Source organism: Puntigrus tetrazona, chromosome 21 (genome assembly GCF_018831695.1).
Source record: "Puntigrus tetrazona isolate hp1 chromosome 21, ASM1883169v1, whole genome shotgun sequence".
Taxonomy (NCBI): domain Eukaryota; kingdom Metazoa; phylum Chordata; class Actinopteri; order Cypriniformes; family Cyprinidae; genus Puntigrus; species Puntigrus tetrazona.
Window position 1 is genome coordinate 7,768,815 of NC_056719.1, and position 20,816 is coordinate 7,789,630.

General features: G+C 38.3%; 1 protein-coding gene across 1 annotated transcript in view; it reads left to right on the plus strand.

Annotated features, from left to right (window-relative positions):
* cadm1a (cell adhesion molecule 1a) overlaps nucleotides 1-20,816 on the plus strand; it is a 233,862-nt gene that overhangs the window by 138,764 nt on the left and 74,282 nt on the right. Inside the window, 1 exon segment of the mRNA XM_043221808.1 lies at nucleotides 18,826-18,843. Within this exon segment, the coding sequence (XP_043077743.1) occupies nucleotides 18,826-18,843 (18 nt within the window).

A 20,816-nucleotide genomic window follows, 5' to 3' on the forward strand; every position in this document is an offset into this window, starting at 1 on the left:
AATAGTTATACAGCTGGTTGCCAGTAACTTACTGTAGATTTATATTTATCAATTATTCAATATTCATTGACAACAGTTTGTTCAAATGTAAATGAACAATAAACATAAGCAAGTCTTTCTCTGTACAAAATAACACTATGAAAAACAACTTTATTCAAAGCATTCTGGAAACCAGAAGTCCTCATCCATCTTTTTTTTTTTTTAAATAAGTAAATACACATATGCCATGTAGCCACCACTGTATCCCTTCTAACATTAACCACAAATCAGACAGAAGAGTAGATTATCTTCAGTGGACTTAAACGTAATATAGTTTTTCCGCAATCAAAATAAAGTACTTTTAATTTTTTTTCTTTTTGTGTTTTAAATAAATGATCAATAGATGATCAGTTCACGTGTTTGAACTGAGGCAGTACAGTGATCAGTCCTGACACAATAAAGGCTATTTATAGTTTGAATCTATTTAAAAATAGCAGTTTGAAAAGCTGAGAGTCATGAGACCATGTTTAATATCAGAAATAACCTGCTCTGTCTTCTCAGTTGGCGTGTTGTCGGTTTTCTCTGTGCTCTGCGATGTTTTTTTCACTGGTGAGAATGCACGTGTAGTATGAGATCGGCTTTGTTTGTCTGTCATGACCACAGTGAGGAGGGCAGGTTTTTGCGAACGGTCAATTTTCATCAGTTAGAGGACGTTAATGGTCTTAATAACTCTGTAATACATATGTATACACCGGAGGTTTGGGGATCCTCGCAGAGCATAATGGGTAATTTCACGTTCCATGTAAAAGGTCTACAGACATTTTGAACAGTGTATGGATTAAAGTAAAGCCATTTCTCTTGGAAAGTATATTCAACTTGGCTGTGATGAGCAAGCGATTTTTATTTTGATATTGACATTACTTCTTAGAAACAGTGGAAGTTTGGGCTACAGATATTTATAGCCTTTTTCTCGAATGTGACCTTGAGCTTCCTTTTCCGTTTCATATAACTCGTCCATTGCATTTATTTACCGCAGTGAGCGGCGTAACTAGCGGGATGCATGTTTTGATGAGGCCCGGTCCTGTTTTTAATCTAATTGAGCCTGAACAGCAGTGAAAAGATTAGCTCTGACAAGAAAAAAGGCAAAATCGATGGCTGATGGATGTCAGCGATTGCGTGTAACGTGTAGCGCGATCAGCAGCGTGGGAGACAGCTGTGTACCATGTGAGCTATTCTGTCTGGCTGTGCTCCCCTCCTCTGAGTCGCTGGAGGGCAATATTCAATAGAGCTTTTAGTCTGTATGCTGGATCTGACTAATCCGGCCCTAATTAGCCCTCCTTTCAGAGTTTGCTTAGTTAAAACGTTGGATATGACTGACATCAGAAGCGCTGATTATTATAGCAGTGCTTTCCGGCTTAATTTGGTTATGTGAACAAGTTTCGACGACTAAGTTTTACCCAGATGTTCACTAATGTTTGTTTGCGCATTTGAGCAACACGTAATCCTAACATCTGGATTGCTGATTGATTTCGAGCTATAATGCCCCATTTCTGCACATGACCTTTCATTTATCAGCATTTTCCCTTTTATTTTTATTGCTTTTTTTGACACTGCGAATCGATGAGCGTATTGATCACAGATTACGTGCTCTCGCAGTTTTGCACATATCATAGTCTGGCGGTGAGGAATAAATAACGAAACCTGGTGCAGAAACCCTGTTTAAGCGGAGCTCCTGCATTCAAAACGCTGTTTATTATCGCAACCGAATTTCATTTCCCTCTCTTGGTGATATTTAAGCATCCTTTGCGTTCTTCAAAGTAGCGCGCGACCGCAGCTTTTGAAGATGAGAGGGACGGGCTTGCTTCCTTTATGAATACGAGACTAAACAGAAAAAAGGGGTCTGGATAAATGAAGTTTCATTATTTTCCTTTCCTTTGTGCTGTATGTCTTGTACAATAATGTAAAATCTAATAATCCATTATTGAGCTCACAGAGAAGAGAGGCCAGTCTGTGATCTGTGCTCCACTGCGGATGAGAGAGGAAGTGACAATAGAAGAAGAGCTGGCCGAATTTGACAGCACAGATGTGGAGATTCCATCGAGACCAGGCTGTCAAATCATCATATTACCATGTAGAAGTTTCTCGCTCTCTAAATACTGTGACAGTGCCATTTTTCTGATGGATAACAGCGCCGCTTTCTAACCGCATCTTCTCTTGCATAACTTGCAGACGATTGATCTTTCTGTCTGAACATGCGAGAGACTGGATGCTTTCCATCTCTTTGTGTCCATTTGTTTGGCTTTTTATAATATGCAATTTAGCGGATCGATTAGTTGTTTTTTATAGAGACAGACAGTACCTGTTGTCTTCCAGTAACAGGCGAATCACAGTAATGTTGCATCAAATCAGCCAATGTAATTTGAATTTTACATCATTTCTTCCCTGCCTAAAAAAAAATTGGCAAGCACAAAGATGCTGGTTTTCCATGCTAAGTAAATTAAGGATTAGCCAGGCTGGAATTGGATCTAGCTATGGCAGACACGCAGACATCCCAGTCATATTGTGGAGTGCTCTAATTCTGCTCTTTCATGCCCAGACAGCTGTAAATCTCGACTCTGGCAGGATTTTCATTGGGTTTCGACTCTGATAAATACATTTTTGTGAGGAGCCCACTATTGGGGTACAAAATCTTGCCTTTCCTCCACCAGGGGACCTGTTTGAGTGGGGCTGTAGGCCCGCAGTACCCATTTAAACACTAATAACCCAATTACATAAACCCACTGTGGCTTTGCTTTGTAGAGCAAGCATGTCTTTTTTTCTTCTTCCCACAAGCGTGCCCCTTTATTTTAATGTCGAAAGGAACACTATAAGTCTATTTACTAACTATGTCATGCGTTAAGGGGCTCTCCATCAGTATACACACAGGATTTGGAGCTGAACCCAACAAATGTTTGCTTTTTTAGGCCGTCATCTATGTTTACACCTTTTATGGGATTTTTTTTCAGAAGCGGCTTAAATGCATGTGGGGTTTGGGTTGACTTTAAACGATGTTAATCCCAGCAGTTAAAATGTGAAATATCTAAATCCTTTTTAATTGATTTGAACTTGTCTTTTTTCTTGCGAACATTAAAAGGGTCATTGTACATCATTGTATTATTATTTAATTCCTTGCACTGAGGTCCACTTATGTTGTTTGCTAATAGTTTTCTTCTGACACTTAAAATCAAGCAGTTGCTGCTATTTAATTATGAAATGTTCTCTTCAGATGTGGAATAACCAACAGCTCTTCTAAAACTATTTGCAGTTTTTTTGTTGGGTTTCATATATTATTACACTATATAGTTTAGGGTCATTGCAATTTTTTTATTAATTCTGCCTTTATTTACTGATCTTTACTGATGATAACAACATTTAGAATATTAGACAAATGTTTATATTTCAAATAAATTACTTTGTTCTTCATCCAATAAATAATAAGCTAAGAAATGTTTCTTGCACTAAATCAACATCATGTGACACAGAAATTGGAGAAATGGTGACTTAAAATTCTACTTTTTATCACAGGAAGTACATTTAATATATATTTAAATAGAAAACTTTTTTTAATAGAAAAAAATGTTTTAAAATTATTTTACTGCATTTACTTCTATAATTGTAATGGTATCACAAATGGAAAACAAAATGCATATATAAACATATATTTAAACAGAATTAAATAATCAGGGACCTTGTAATAGTCTTAAAAATCCTTAAAAAAAAGAAAATTAATATGTTTTGAATGAATTCCAAGATCATAGACAGCAAAGATTCTATCACAATAAACGTCTAGAAACGTAGTTGTTAGCATAATCCATATGACATTAGGGGTTCAACTGGATTTTTTTAAAGCTACAAGAATACTTTTTGTGCACAAAGAAAACAAAAAGATTAACTTAATTTGGCAATTCATCTCCTCCATGTCACCCTGGCAATGATGTCCATGCTATGTCTCTCGATCGTGCTAGGACCCTTACTATCTATGGGAAGTTCAAAGAGCTCTCTGAATTCATCAAAATATCTTAATTTGTGCTCCGAAGATGAACAGAGGTGACTAATTACTGACAGAGTTTTCATTGTACCTTTAAGGGAGACTTACAGAGAGTCAGCACTACCCACACAGAATTCCCCACACTTTCTTCAGAAAGTTACAGTAAGTTTTCATAGTCATGTTCAAAAGAGCAAGAGAAACTTGGTTTCTCTTGATAAGACCCCTTCAGTGGGACAAAATGCTATGCTAAACATTAGAGGATGTTAAGTACACTCAGGCGCTCCACGAATTGCCTGGAACCCTAAGGGTTGAGATATATCCATATTTGATGGTGTAGTCATAATGAATATTGGTGATTTCTAATTGAAGGCATCAGACTGTTTCCTCCCTTTACCCTGAGCAGGAGTTCTGCACACTAATGGCTTGGAAAGTCAAAAAGGAAGCAGAAAGTTCAGTAACTCTCCAAACCGTGCCTGATCGATCTTACCTAGGAACCCATGAGGCTAGATGTGTGATGTCCATGTTCACTGTTTGCCTCACTGTGTGCCATTGAAATGAGTTTTCCTGGTCTGCAGGGAGTGAGAGGCACTGTCAGATGCTCAGGTGAAAGCCATTAGCATGTGGTGTCGTTTCTTGTCAGGGGCCGAGCACGTGTTGACGTGTGATTGACTCAAATTCAGCACTGGATGTTTTGTTTGGGTCTCAAGGACGGGCAGGAGATGGAGGTGGGGGAGTGGGGGCGTTTCTTGCAGAAGACCACTGCAATGTCAGACCACTGTCAGATTCCCAGCGCTCTGCTCAAATACACACAAACAGCCAAGATGCCCCGACAGGGAGAGAACTGAGCTCGATTGCATCAGCCAGCCCCTGCCCTGGTGCTGCGAGCTTGAAATGTGTGTGAGAGGCTGGCTAAGCCTTACACAAGCAATCATTTTTGATGAATATGGACACTGGGGGGTACAGCACTGCTAATGTGAAACACTGGGCTTTCTTTAGGGATCCGCGCTCCGCCGGCTAAGAATAGCATTTTGTACATTTCCTTCTAGATTGCCCAGTCATCTGATTATTGTTTATTACAGTATCACCATCTAAAGTTCCTCGAGAATAAATTCATCTCAAAGCTTTGACTAAGTTCATGTAAATATCTACCCTTTACGCAACTATCGGAAATGTCATTTCTAGGGTTGTTATAGTGAACTAAAACTAAAAACATTTTAAGATGTATTTAGTATTTGAAATCATCACTGAAATAAAATAAAACATTAAAAACCCAATAGTTTTTATTTATTATTTAGCTTAACTCAATGTACTAAAATAACTAAAGGTAATCTTCATAGTTTAATATAATTCATCTCAATTATACTATAATAACAGTGGTCATTTTCAGTAGATTTGAATGCATTTGTCAAGCTCGGATTCAGGATTAGCCTATTTTTATACAACAATCTAAGCATTGTTTGGAAGCCGTTGTAGTTCTGTAAAGTGACACACAGTGATTGCTATGTGGTTTTAAAATGCTTGAAGTGGTTGTTTGCATGGTTAACAGAGTGAGTTACTGTCATATTTGAGTTTAGGGATTGTTCAAATTGCTTAGTGCGAGCATAAATAGTAACAAGAAAATAAATGTACAAAACTTGATTTACTCCATCAGGATTAGTTTGGTTCATGAAAATGAAATGATTCTTCCCAGAATGATGTTTGCAGTTGATTATGGAGGACTACTTCCCTCCCAAAACACTTCTGGCAAGCGCTTTTAAAGAGGCTCTTTAATCGGGATATGGAGGCTGAAGGTCAAGTCCACCCTTGAGTATCTCAATAGTAATGCTTCATTCTCAAATCCTCATCGTTTGCTATTATAGCTGTAACTTTTGTTACGTTAGCATCATTAAGCTGTCTTAAAATAGTAAAGTAAGTTAAAGTAAGTTAAGTATTGTTAATACTTATATCCTTTATTTTTAATATTTCAAGTTATGTAAATAAGTATAGGTAATTCTGAATAAATATGAATAATGTATGTACAATAGTTGTGTATACAAGTTTTATATTACTTTGTTATTATTTAAATGCAGCAAGAATGCATGAAATGGATCAAAAGTGAGAGTAGACATTTATGTTACGTAAGATTTTCAAATAAAATCTCTTTTAAACTTTCCATTAATCAAAGAAGCAGCTATTTTCAACACTAATAAAAAAGAGATTTTTGACGGCTAAATCAGCATATTAATCATTGCTGAAGCACAGGAAATTTAAATTCTAAAAATTAAATATTAAACAATATTTGTTAATTTAAATAAATTAACATATTTGTTAATATGTTATTTATTTATTTTTATATATTTAATAAATAAAATTAAATAATACTTCATAATATGGCTGTTTTTAATGTATTTTTGATTAAATAAATGCAGCCTTGAAGAGACTTCTTTTAAAAAACTTTTAAGATTGTAAAACTTTGAAATAATGATAGTGTATATGAACGAGCAGCAAGGCTAAATAAATGATGTAAAAATGGTTTATGATGCCTTATGCATTAACAATGTAAAAAAAAAAAATTAAATATTGAAAGTATCATTTATTTCTTTGGAAATACTGATAAATTGTGCACAATAAGACCAGGAATGTGTATTAAATGGGGTCAATTTTATTTTGACCTTAAATAGATTTGCACACTCTGAATTCAGTCACAATGTGTTTTAGTTTTCCCACAAATGGAGTTGCTTTGTAGCAGATGTATGTGTTAGCAGTGCTCTGTGCTTTAGCCTGGAGGAGTGTTTGTTCAGAATGGCATTTGGTGGGTAAAAATAATGGCTGAAGATTAGCAATTCTGGCCGATTATATACTCTCCCTCCCCTTCCCTAGCATGCTCTGTGGAATAGGTAGCAGGTGGTTGTGACAGGTGTGATGGAGGCTTCACTGAAAGACATTGAAATAGCAAACAAATTGGAGGAAGCATTTTGTGGGGTTTCCGGTGATTGGTGTCAGAGTTGATGGATGTTACCACCCTGGGATGCAATCCCAAGACCGTGTTTCAGAGGAGCCCAGGTGCGGCGTGGGGGGAGAGCAGGTGAGAGCGAGTGGAGAGAGACTAGAAAAGTGAGAATCAGAAAAGAAAAGAAACCCTTGCGGAATATTTATGACTGTGAGACAAAGCTGCGTTGTAGCCACATTGCTCCAATTTTAGTGCGTTTTAACACAAGACTTTTAAAGCCAGGAAATGAGTGTTATCCACACCAGCGTGACCTTTATTGGGACAAATGGCCCGTGGTGCACTTGGGTGTGTGTCAGCACCAGATAAAAAGAGATGACATTAGAAAAGATGATCTCTGGTCACCGCGCTGATTTGTGGCAAGAGGAAGATGAAGCTGTTTTTCACCCTCGCTCTCCGTATTGAGACGGGAAGACGAGAGATGAAGTGCGAGAGAGGAAGAAATAAGGAGGAATGACACTTCAGACGCGGGTTATGTAAGCAATCCGCAGCGTTGTCAAACACTGACACCTTATCAGTCACTTAGCGTTTATGTTTGCAACCTGCCAGATCCCTTATAAGTCTCCCCCATAGACTCCAGGAAGGGAACGCTGGAAAAAATCCATACGGCTTGCGGCACAGTATATGGAAATCCGACAAAAATGGCCTCTAACTGATGCTGGCACTCTCTCCGCCAACAATCCCAAGACAAAAGACGCACTGAATCGTTCGGTTTTTATCACCCTCTCTAATCTTAATACCTTTTGTAAGTTAAGCTTTAACTGGAAAAGCTGTTTGTTTGGTATTGACTTTCCCCCATAATCCAATTCCAAATGATACTGGGTCTCTTTCTGATTGAGACATCACTGAGCTTGTTTTTCTGTCGCTTATTCCTCCAACCGTTTTCCATTTCCTGCATTTCCTACCCATTCAGAGTTGGAGTGTGTTTTCCAATGGAGGCCGATGTAAATATGACAGCCCATGGAAATGGCATAGAGTGGCAAATTGAATTACGGAGCGGCATAATGTGCCAATATGGCAGGTGCACGCAGTCATGTCTGTGCGGACACCATTGATTAGTGGCACCTGTGTCTGCCGATTCTGTCTCCTGCACAAGAATGGATATCGGCCCATGACATTTTTTCGTGAATATAAACCTTATGCCGCTCAAAATGGGTAACAGACCAGCGCTCGTGTTATTGCCTTTGACAGCATGGATGAGCCATCTTGGTCTGCAGAGGCATGTGTGCAAACCGTCCACTCTTAATATTGCTTTACATGGCAATGGAACCTGTCAACACTCACGCTCACGCCTGCCAGAATTTTACATCTAAACGGCAAGTTCTTGTTGCACCATTGCACCAGCAAGTGATGCAAAACAAAATAGTTTGTTCTATCCATATAGTCAAGGCTGGTACCCATTTAACAAATGCTAACACTGTGCAATAAGTATCTAGGTGTTAGCAGTGAAATGTAATACCAATAAACATTTACCAGTCAACAAAGTACATTTTAACTTAGTAAGCAAAGCTTCATTCATATTTCCTATAAAATGTGTTCATGATGTTTAATGTGTTAACTAATGTCAAGGAATTGAATCTAATTATAAAGTACTCTCACAATAATTATTCATTTTGTTATCATATTGGAAAGAAATGTTTATTCAGGGCTCCAAACCATTCTTCTTACTGGTCACTCGATTTGATTAACTTTTTTGTTTGGTCACACGGGCACATGATTTCTTCACATTTTTATTTTTTTGCTACAACATGAGACTGATCAATGCATGCTGATGAACTTTTAAAATATTTTGTAGTTGTATGGAAATGAAAGTGGTCAACGTTTTATTAGGATTATTTGCGATATGAATATGTTATCTTTGGTTTAAGTAAGGTTGGGTACCGAACCCGGTAGCAGTATTGCATTCAGTGTGTACCGTGGCTCTTTTTGGTGCCATGACTGAACGACAAACCCAACAAATCTTTGTAGCATTGCATGAGTGTGCATGTTGTTTTCACTTGGGACATAACTGCATCCAAGGAGCATGTGAATGCAGCAATTGCATTTGCTCTGACGGGAGCAGAAGTGGTTTATAATTTTTGTTTGATATGCAACATAAAGGGCAGCACTTGAGAGTTGAACAATGCAGTAGTAGCACTAATTTAGTCGCAAAGGCAAACCATTTGGTCGCAGTCTGGAGCCCTATTATTGTTATTATTATTATTATTATTATTATTATGATTATTATTATAATCATCATCAGGCTAATCTTCCATATCTCTGTATCCATACAAATAAAGACATAATTAATCAAAGATTCAGCTCCAAGCCACCATAGAGCCTCTAGCCTTAGGTTTGACTGGCATGTCCTTTCTCAAAGAGCTCCATTTCTCTCTTGCAACTAACACAATCTTTAACCCTGTTGCCTTGGTATCCTTGCAGAAACCGGGTGTTCATAAGAGTTCAATTTTCAGAGGCTATCCTCAGGCTGGGAGTACAATATTGTTGAAGAATCCTGCCTGTATAATAGCAATGAAGCAGTACTTCAGATGAATCCAGCAAGCAAGCACAATCAGCCCTGTGTGCAGAATGATGGGATGCATAGCAGTGGGACTATTTGTTCACATGACTGGTTAAGTCTCAAGAGCGATATATTTGTTCTTCATTCAAAGTCACATTTCCATCTAAATAACAAAGCTATCACGTGATTCCAGCTCGATTCCATCGGAAAGCTTCAGCTCCAATGTAACCTTTTCTCCTTAATCAGTTCTTTTGTAGCTAAATGTCAGTAGATTAATTGAAAACTTGGGGCGGTTTAAAACAACAGCTGACAATTAATTTCCGTTGTTCGGGCACCCACTCTAAATGCGTTAGACAGCAATACTGCGTCAGCAGTTCATCGCACCATGTGGAAAGTTTGGGTCAAGTATCCGGATGTGTGCTGTTGGGTTTCTACCCCTACGAAGTTGGGCTTTAGCACCTTAGCTTGCAGAAATCCTTTTAGGTAAATGTGTTTTAGCCTCGAGTGCAACAGGAGGAGATGAAGACCATCTGAGAGGATGATGAATGATGGCTCCTGAAGGAGCAGCTGCCCCTTTTCCAGCCAGAATACACAACCTACCTCTCTCTCTCTCACCCTTCTCTGAATGAGGAAAAATATAGCTCAAAGCCTCAGGGAGGGATTTTGTGTCGTCCCATCAGACAGTTTTAGGAATAGAAATGTAACAGATGCACGCTGGAGTTTATTCAGAGGACATTTTTGTCATTTCTCCACAGGCATCAAAGTGAAGGGAATGTTCTATATGTCATCACAGGTGCCGTGATACCAAAACAACGGTTTGTTTGAGGTAGCGCCAAAGGCTGGAGAAGATCTGCATTCAGAGCATCCTCTATTTTTATGGAAATAGCTTGCATTGTTGTTAATTATTTATGGGACTCTAAAAACAATGCGTTGTCAGCCTTTGGTGCCGTTGCGTTCTTCGATGCTCTGTATGCACTCCCTGCAGAGCTCTGAGCTACTTATATAAGTGCTACGGGAACCTAAGGCGATTTTAGAGGCAGAGCACACTGCCGTCCCATCTGCATCACTGACTCCCGGGATGAAATGGATGTCTGCGCAACCTTCCTAATGATCTTTTTTTGTTTTTCAATTAAACCGATGAACATATACTTGCTTTGTTTACAAATCACTGAAGCAAGTCGCTTCGTTCACGGCTCATTCCTCCCTTGCGCATCTTACGACATAGACTACGGAATATGTACAAATACTTCAGCACTTTTGGCATGCTATATTTTTCTACAGGGGATTTGAGGACTTGAGATGAGTAGAAACGCAACATGGGAATGTGTAAAAACGCCCTTGCTGCAGAAAATGAGTGTACCCGGCCTTTGACGCGGCACAGTGGGAAAAAACCCTTCTGTGCGTGCTTTGGAGCTGCGAGAATGTCTCTTTTGCCTTGTCAGATACAGAGCAAACTTCGTTTCCGTCTTTCATCATGCCTCTGTTTATCCCACTGTACAGGAATGCACATATTCTGCCTGACTGCATCGCTTGTTCTTGCTCATGCAATCTCTGCAGATTTAATTACACGCTTTTCTAGACTCATATAAAAAGTGGGAGAGAGGTAGGAAAGCCAGTGATTGAGGAAGAGAGACAGGGAAGAGTGGGCCGAGCAGTTCTCTGGGGTCATGTATTTATGTCGGAGGAATGGAACCCTACTGTATAATGATTCGCTATGACCTCGCAAATGAGCGGATTATGCCGGGGTTGTCGGGAGTAACTGTAATGGGCCTGAGGCTCAGTAGGGTATTCCATATAGCCAAGTGCCTGACCGCGTAGATGGGCCGTGAGAGTGGAACACACTTACGCTTTCTAGGGCATCTACCAATGTGCATACTTTTATCTTTCCCACTACAGCTTTCTGAAAGTTAGTGTGTTCTATCATACAGATGCTGACACACAAAATTATTGGCACAAAATTATTGGCAACTACTGCACAATATACTTACACTAAGGGCACTTATGGGGCACATTTTTTTTGACTCATTTTTAGTTCTTTAGTTAGCTAGTTAGTTTATCAAAAGTTATACAATTCCACCACATTAATATGGATAATCATCCTTAAAAAGACCTTAAAACACACTTTTCATAATCTCCATAGTTAGTCAGCTAGTTAGCTTATTGGAAGTTAAACTAACTCTCAATAGTTACTTAGCTGGTTAATTTACTGAAAGTTAAAAAGTATAGGCACCTTAAAACACACTTTTCATAATCTTCATATTTAGTTTATCAAAAGTTATAAAGTCCCCACCATTGTAATGTAGATGATTTTGGCTCAATAAACCTTGTAACTCACTTTTCACATTCTCCCTAGTTAGCTAGTTAATCAAAAGATATAAAGCCTCACCGCAGTTATATGGGCAGTTTTGTGTCAATTGGCTTTATAACCCATACCCTCACTAGTTTCGTTAGTTTGTTAGCTAGTTAGTTTATTGAAAGTTACAAAGTCTTATATGGGCACTTCTGTGTCAGTAGATACATAATCTCACTAGTTAGTTATGATCAATCCTTTCAATATAAAAGTGCCAATATGTTACATACAGTGCAGTAGCTGCAGCATCTTCTCTATACAAATTTAAAAAGCCATGTTATATACAGGTTGTAGCTAAAGATTGTAGCAGAACCTTTTACATTACCACAATAAATACATTTCAGTCCTTTTCTTTTCATGACGGATATCGGTGTTTTGTTCTGTTTACTCTGACAACTTCATTTTGGCCGCCTTTTTCCGCAACCGATGCGGTATGGAGAAGAAAAGAACATGGTAAATGGGGGCACCACTGTGCCATGTCAAAACATCAGTCATTCCTTCGCAACTACTGAAAAAGGGAGTTTTTCGTCTAGTGAGGATCCCAGGGAGAGCCTGTCATATCTGTCAGAGGTGCAGAATTCGTGCTTCAGGTTAGTGTTCCCAGCCCAGGAGCAAATATGTGGCTAATGGCAGACTGGCGGCCTCTCTTTCTTTTGTGTAGGCTGATCCAGGGGATTAAAGCATCTGCCTGCCCTCCGCTCGCTATAATGGCATTAGGGAATGGATATGCTTTAGTATTCCGTTAAAGAATATCTGATATGAGGGCTCGACTGATTTAATTAAGTAAAAAGCTAGACCTGAGAGCGAGGGGGAGAAACCAACAAAGGCAAACGTGGAATAAGCGAGACAGACTGAATTCAGTGTGTAGTCTCTCAGCAACCAAGCATAGTCACTACAGCGTCAGAATATCGTGAGAATGTTTTATCTGTGTTAATCTCTGTATCAACTATCCATCCTTTCACCAAGGCTTCCCATCTTTTGATCTCAACCCTTTAATTCTATGTCATATAACCAGCCATGACAAGCAACAGGACGTTTAGTCAGTTGTGTAATTTGTTTAAAGGAAGCTCCACCTACCTATCTTATCATTTACACAATAAAGTGATGTGTTTTTGAAAAAAAAAGTGACAATTTTTTTTTTTCTGTGAAACACAGAAAAAAATTTGCTTTGCTTTTTTGTTTAATTGTTTGTGATGCTCTTCAAAAAAAAAAAAAAAAAAAAAAAAAATATATATATATATATATATATATATATATATATATATATATATATAATTTCATACAGATTTGGTACTACATGGGGTTGAGTAACATGACAATTTTTTTTAATGTAACTGCATATAGGCTACACAGTATATAATGTGAAGGCAGTCAGACTATTTCTCTTGCTCACACTGGAGAAGTTGTACTGTCTTAAACCAGAAAGCACTACATTTTGAGTAAGTGGCAAAGTTTGAGGCCATTTTTAGAGACTTGGAAACCTTTAAAAACCCTATTTCTCTCACATCCAGAAAGCATGTTAGCAGCAAATTTCTATCACACTGTGGCAACCCCTAAAATGTGTTTCTTATTTCTCACAAAAGAGTGTAGGCTACAGAAACCCAAAAATTACCTTGTCCTTGTCTGTTTTTGGAGAAGCCAACATTTAAAATGTTTGTTTTTCATTTTAGTGTGTGTTGTGATTATAACCTTTTCTTTCCAGAACACCGACCTTTCCTTTCACTAATAACAGCCAAAAATGTTTTCCGCGGCCTCTAGTGGGTCAGGCATTCAGAGTGCAGTTCTGATTTTGTACGAAATGGTGCTTTTCATGATTTAATTATTTATTTGTTTTTGTTTTGGTTGAAGGACTCTTTTTCAAATTACGTGACTGACATTCCCATCAGAAATTTGGTGATTTGCGAACAGCAGGAAGTAACACTGCTCACTGCTTTTGCTCGATTCTCATTAGCTAATTAGTTTCGGAAGAGTCCATTCACCATTCATATTTGCAGTAGTTCGCTTTCTACTGTCATACAATCTTGTGGGCAACTATTTTGACACATTTCCTATCAAAACAGGACATTTCAAACAGCTTGTCTCTCTTTAAAAAGGAATTGCCAATATGCTTTACTTACTTCACATTTGTTTATTTGGTTGGGGGGAATATTTGTGCCATTCTTTATGAGTCGTCAATACATTTTGGTCTGTTTTCCTGAAGGAGAAAGGCTGTTTGAGTACACTAGCATATAGATGACCTCAGAGGTTCTTGTTGTGATTTCATTGGGTCCTTCGTAAATGGAGTGACTTCTAAGTTATGAGGGGTCACTTTACCTCAGGTGATCCCACAGAGATATGCCCCGAGATTGAAGAGTTGCTGGGTGTTCTATCAGATAGCAATTACTGGAGATCTGTGCCTCTCATTCAAAATTAATGGTAGCATTCCCTTTCTGGTCTCTAGGTCTCGTCTGTGTCCACCCCAACTGTCCCTTTGCTGTATCAGTTCTCTGTCTCGCCCCCGTTCTGTCCCCAAACTCCTGATGGCTTTCGTCTGAAGCTATTTTCACCGACTGCCTGTAACATTCAGATCCGCTTTTGAACATCTAATAGCGGCATTGTTGGTATTCAGGTCTTATCATTGTCCTCCTTCTTCTTTTCTGTTCTGTCTTTTTGACTTGCCTTTAGTTTGAGCTTTGCCAAAAGTGTGACGAATGTAAATGTCACCTCTTTTCAAGGATTTCTAATCAGATTCTGATTGTCTTTTAAAAAAAAGAGAGAGAGAGAGCATCACGATCCTTGTGGCCTCCTGGTGTGTTGCGTAGAGGTGTTCAATTGGTCTCTTTGGCATGCTGTTCAGAAAGGCATGGATGTGAAGGTCAATCTGTGTGTTGTGTGGATCGTGCTAGGCCACACAACCCTGCCCTTTCCATCAAATCCCTTTTGAGATGAAAATATGACTCTGCTCTCCTAACCTTTTAATTACATGAAGGCTCAGCAGGTCAGGCTGGAAGCTGCATGTTTGTGAGTATGTACATCTGCTCACAGTACTCCATCAGTGCCCTGAATGCCTAAACATCCATGGCCCGATGACATGTCAACTCCTGAAAGACATATCCTAATTTACCATTCATTAGGATGAACTAGTTGCCAAACAACCCATTATTTTTTTTCACCATCCTTCAAAAGTTTATGCTTTTGAAAGACGTTTCTCTAGAAAGATGTATTGAAATATTGAATATTATGGACATATATTTTATATTCAAACTAATATTTATTTGTGTGTTGGAGTTAATATATAGTACTGCCACTAAAACAGTATATTAATTTTGTTTGTGAATAGTTTTTTGTTATTGTTGTTTTTGGTATATAATATATAAAATAAATTAATACATTCAATTTTTTTACATTTGTTATTATTAAATAAAACATAATAAAAACATGATTTTTGAAAAGTACAAAAAAAAAAAAAAAAAAAGTTCTCTGTTTTTGCAAAAAAAATAAACCCTTATATTTTTAATTATAAATGTGCTGTGTTTTAGATGTCAAGTTTGAAAATGTGGTTTTGCTCATCCTTTAGTTGCACCATGGCAGTTCTGACCAGCATGGAAATTCAGCAGGGTAGTTTTTAAAGAATTTTCGAAAATATCAAACTGTTCATGGCAGGTTATCTGGCACACATTTCTGGCTGCCCACATTGAATCTTCTCATGAATGTTCTGTGTAATGTCAGAAAGCAATGCTGGATTCCCCAAAGCAGAAGGAAATTAATCTGTGAAAACAGACCTGCTGGATCTCGAATTCTAAAATATCGGAGCTATAATTCCTTTTTTTTTGCTTAATGAGCCTCACTCCTCCTCTGAAGAAGAAATGGTAAGTCTCCCCAAAGTTTAAGAAAACCTCAAAAGTCACTTCAAAGTCAGAGGAGGATGGTGGGATCCGCCAGATGTGACCTCTCTCTCTGGCTCCTCCAAGGTGGTTTTAGGACACTGGAGTGTCTATTCCCATCAGCGAGGCTTATCAGAGTGGCAGCAGCGGTGTCTAATCACCGCCCGGCAGACAGACAATAAATCCCTCCCTATTATGGCTCAGGTACACACATGCTTCAATCCTCTCTGACTAAAGCAGCCTGATAGGACAAAGACTTGATCCTTAGAAACACTTGCACTTTGTCGCTGACTTTGAAGTCCATGAATCCGACAGATTTTGTCCAGTGACATTTTTAGCTGGAAAAAGCTTTTCTCATGTTCGCATTTGCAGATCACTGATAATTGTGCTTTAATGAGTCCACTTATCATGTTTAATTTAATACATCACGAGCAGCAGGTTTCTAGGTTTGATGAGGATGATGATATTGTGTAAACCCGTTTAAGGCAACTGGCCAGAAGTGAGCTGTAAGTGTAAGGACATATATAGTCCTGTCAAAATTACAGCATTAACACAGGATTCATTTTTTGTTGTATTTAAAAATTGTGTGATTAATTAGTTATTTGTTAATTCGTTATTTGTATCTTCAATACATTCCCAATTACGACAGCATATTTTTTTAAACATTCCTTGCTTTTGACTAGCTCTCCTTGTCTCAGGTTGGTGCGCACACAAGGGTTCATTAATGCAGCTCATGCATGCTGACCCCAAAGTTAATGTCCCTATCATTTTCTAGTAGGGAGCGTCTCTCAAGTGGGAGAACTCATGTTTAATGCATTGCACTGGTCAGAGATTCTAACCTCACCTGAAGAGAAGGGGAGTGAGTGTGACACGGACTGGGCGGTCCCTTAGCTCTCCGGTCAGGGGCCCAGCAAAGCCTAGGGCTGAAAAGCCAATGCAGAGTTATTCTGACGACTGACATTTACTTAACATGGATAACCCAATTCGTGTGGCCTGTGCTCCAGGGGTCTAAATTCGAGGGTGGCCCTGGTCCCCTGTGACTCTCAACCAAATCATGCGACAAATCTTAAAGCAGGAATACTGTATTCTCTCACAGAACAGAGTCTCTGCCGATCTACACTGCTCTAAAAAAAGACCTGCGGCTTAGACCAGGCCAGTTTCCAACCATAGCCAACATTGCGTTGATGCAGGAATCCTGGCTGTTTCATAGGCCTTTGCAAAGCTTTGTGAGGTATATTTAGATCTTGCCTCAAGGGTCTTGTTGCAAACGGCTGGGTTTGAAGAGTTTTGTTTGGTACTGAGCGATGATTTATGCCGTGGTCACCCATGGATATTTGCATGGATTTCTGTGTACTTTCTCTAATGTTGTTTAAATTCAATTGACATGCAGACGCTCTGAGCAAAGCTGAGGCACAAATATCCATCTTCAATGGCTTTGCGTTGAGTCCCAGAAGAGGAATGCTAATTAGCACATTAGCTAAGATGAAATTTTGGTGAAAATGCTAATAAGAAAATTGTTTTTCTAATCAGACTCTGACTCATTGCACAGTTTCATAAAGCCATGTTGGCTCTAAGTGCTTTTTAAAACTGTTATGCGGGTACTAGAGGCGGTGCATTAACTAAGCTTCTGATTTGGGGCCGTAGCAGCAGACAGATGAGCTCAAGACCAGGTGCTGTTGACATGTTGCAATTAAGGAAGTTTCACAGCACGCCGCATCAAGAGAAAGCATTGAACGAGTTAGTGTTTCGACTGGGACCTGATGATGAATTCCTCCCTCCATTTTTTCCTTATTTTTATATTCATGAGCATTGTGCTGCTCTAATAGCTGTTCAATAATACACAATTTTATTATTTCATTTTATTTTAGAATTATATGACATGGGCTGAGTGAGTGTAATTGCCTGCATCTGATAACAGCATTTATTCTTCGGCTCAATCTCATATTCACAATAAAACATTAGTTTGAATGGCAACTGAAGAAAGCGATATCTTTGTCATACTACCCTTTCATCTGTTGGTTGTTGGTTATTTCCGCTGATAGCACTGATTAGTGCATTTGTTTGCTGCGTCTTAAGGTTTAGTTGAAAATAATGTTCTTGTTTGCATCCCTTTTTCAGTCTCTTTAAATGTTGTAGTCTTTACTGCTGACTCACTCATAAATAAGTCACCTGTCGCCATCTTTTGGTGGACCAACGGAGCTATTCATACTTAATATACAACAGGCGTCAGGTCCGATAGCTTTGCGGGCAGCCCACCAACGTACAGCGCCGTTCCTCTGCAAGCGTCCTGTTTTCGAAACCTCAAGGGTGTTTTTTCGGGTTCACCTTTTTCTTCCACTTTGCTTCCTGTCATGTCTGATCTGTCCGATCGCAATAAAGCCAAACATATATGACAGTTGCTAACCAATTCAGTCAAATTCAGTGGTAGAGCTCTGATATATTAAAGTTATAGAAAATGTAAAGTCATGCATATGACTTTGCCCTCAGCCAAACCTGTTCACTCTGGAACAAGTAATAAATAGATTAATGAGACCAAAGATTGCCCGTTAGATTTATAGCTCATGTTTAACCACTGCAGAGACATCAGAGCCAATGGCAAATTCCCAAAGAACTGGCCGAGGTGAGGCTGCTCTCGGCACATTCACATCTCTGAAAACGTTCAAATGCATTTTTAAATAGACAATCTTTATTTTAGCATATGTGAAACCTAAACAACTACATTCTCGCCTAAAAACCCTCAGAACTACTAGTTGCGACAATGCTATTATTCTAAGTGGTAGATGACATGACTCTGGCTGTGAGAATTACTGGAAGCAGTGTGATACAAAGCATGAAACGCTTCCTGTGGTAATAGGTGAATATTTCACGATTGGAAAAATCTTTCAGCCAATCAGATTCAAGGTTCAGAACAAACTGTTGTATATTGCATTATATTATATTTTAAAAATAAAAGTTTAATTTCTTTATTTTTTAAACTGTTTGACTGTGTTTTTGCAGGATAATGCTTGGCTTTTTTAAACATGCTATTTTTTTTCCTCTGACTGCATGACACTGAGGGTTGTTTATTGGTGAATGGCTTCCTCCTAATTATTTTCTCTTTTCCTCTCCCCTTTTACACAGGAGCTGCTCAGTTCCCAGGTATGGCTTCCTTTTTACCTCTTGTTTTCATGTGTTCGTTTTTTTTTCTTCTTCTTCTTCTTCTTCTTCTTCTTTATTCCCATTCCCATTTTCCAAATAGCTTGTACTTTACAGCTAGCAGTGCTGGTCATAAGCGAACCCATCCCGCCTTTCTTCTGCCTCTGACTCACTGACTTCTTCTCTCTCAACCTTCACCGGTACAGGTGCTGTATCTCTCCAGCACTCCATCTTCCTCGTCCCTTCTAACATCATCTGTCTCTCACCTTTCAGGACAAAAATTACACCTCATTCTCTTCGGTGTTTCATCTAGTTGAATTTCTCCATTTTCACAGAGCACATTTACTCCAGATATGCAATCATTTCCTCTTCAAATGTGGGGAATGTGTTTTGAAGGAGGGCGGTAAAATAAGTCATTTAGTAAACCGTACTCAAACTCTCCACTTTATCAATGTCTTGCCAGCGCCTCTCAGGTCTTCCTCATTTTATTTCTTGCCATTTTTTTTGCTAAGGCTCATTGGAGACAAGCATGGGTTCAAGATACAAGAATATTTTTGATTTTTCTTTTATACTGTATAAAGGACATTATATTCCTAATGGTATGTTTAGTATAGAGAGGTCGCACACAAAAGCACTATAAAAGCTCATAGTGATAAAGTGGTTTCATGTTTGCAAAGTCTATTTCATCCATTGCAAGAAGACTGATTTCCTTTTCTTTTTTAAGTACTTGCTTGTACTTCTAACCTTTTCATTTGTGTCGATTGGAGGTTAGAAATAGATATAATGCAAACTGTAATTCATTCATGAATTTCTCATGACTCACTTTTTAATTACTTGAATAAAACTTCAAGAACAATGTTTTGAATCACATACACATATAGGTTTAATTACATGTTAAATATAGTTAAATTATGCAGAGCATTTTGTAATTATGTATGCTAGGACTGGGTAAAAAAAAACCTGATGAACTTATGATGAACTTATCATCTCCTCTGGCTCAGTAGAATTTTCAGCACAAAATAAAGATGAATAAACATTCAAAGGTATGTTAAAAGAGGGAGTATAAATGACTGAAATCCGATTTCTTTCTCATGTTATGTATCATCACTTTTATTTTACTTTTTAATATGAATTAACTACATGTACTTACTGTATGGTTAGGTTTAGGATTACCTTAACTTACTTGTATTTATGCTTAATTAATTGTTGTTACACTAGTAAGTACATATAACGTGTAACAAGGACACCTTAAAATAAAGTGAAACAAAATGTATAATAAATACTGCTGTACAAATAAAAAATATATAAGGATTAAATTGTGCAAGGCCAATACTGTAGCAGTTATCAGAGGTTATTATTTATGTATTTTTTTCCCCTCTCTTTTTTAATTATTCTGCCTCTTTTAAGCATGAATAATTTTTAATTGGAACTGTAGTATGACCGCTGTTAATTTATAATATCAGCCTTAGTATAAAAAATAAATAAAACATAATTATTGGCTATTGTGTTAGCAAGAGTTTTTATATTGGAGTTTGCTTAATCTAAAGCCATAAAAGACATTCACAAACACCCTTATTTATCCCCTACTAAATCGTCCCTGTCTTAATGTACTCTCATCAGCACAGAGGGAGGAATGGTACTTCTTTTTGAGTGTCAGGCCACATTAGAAGGGAAAACTAGACACCCGCCCCGCTCAAGACCTGAAGGGGGGCGATGATTCAGACAGACAGTATTACGGCCAGCAACTTTAGCCCACACTCCAGCAGGCCTTTACGATTAATGCCCTTCTCCTCCACAGTCTATCAGCCCAAACATGCTGAGGCACAGGAGAAATGCTCTCTCTTTCAGACACACACACGCACTGCACTTGGCAAAGGCACTGTATTTTTTTTTTTTTTTTTGTCTTGCGTTTCAGTTATTAATCGAAGCCAAGTTATTTGTATGGGTATAAATTAGAAGTGAGCTGAAGAAGGCAC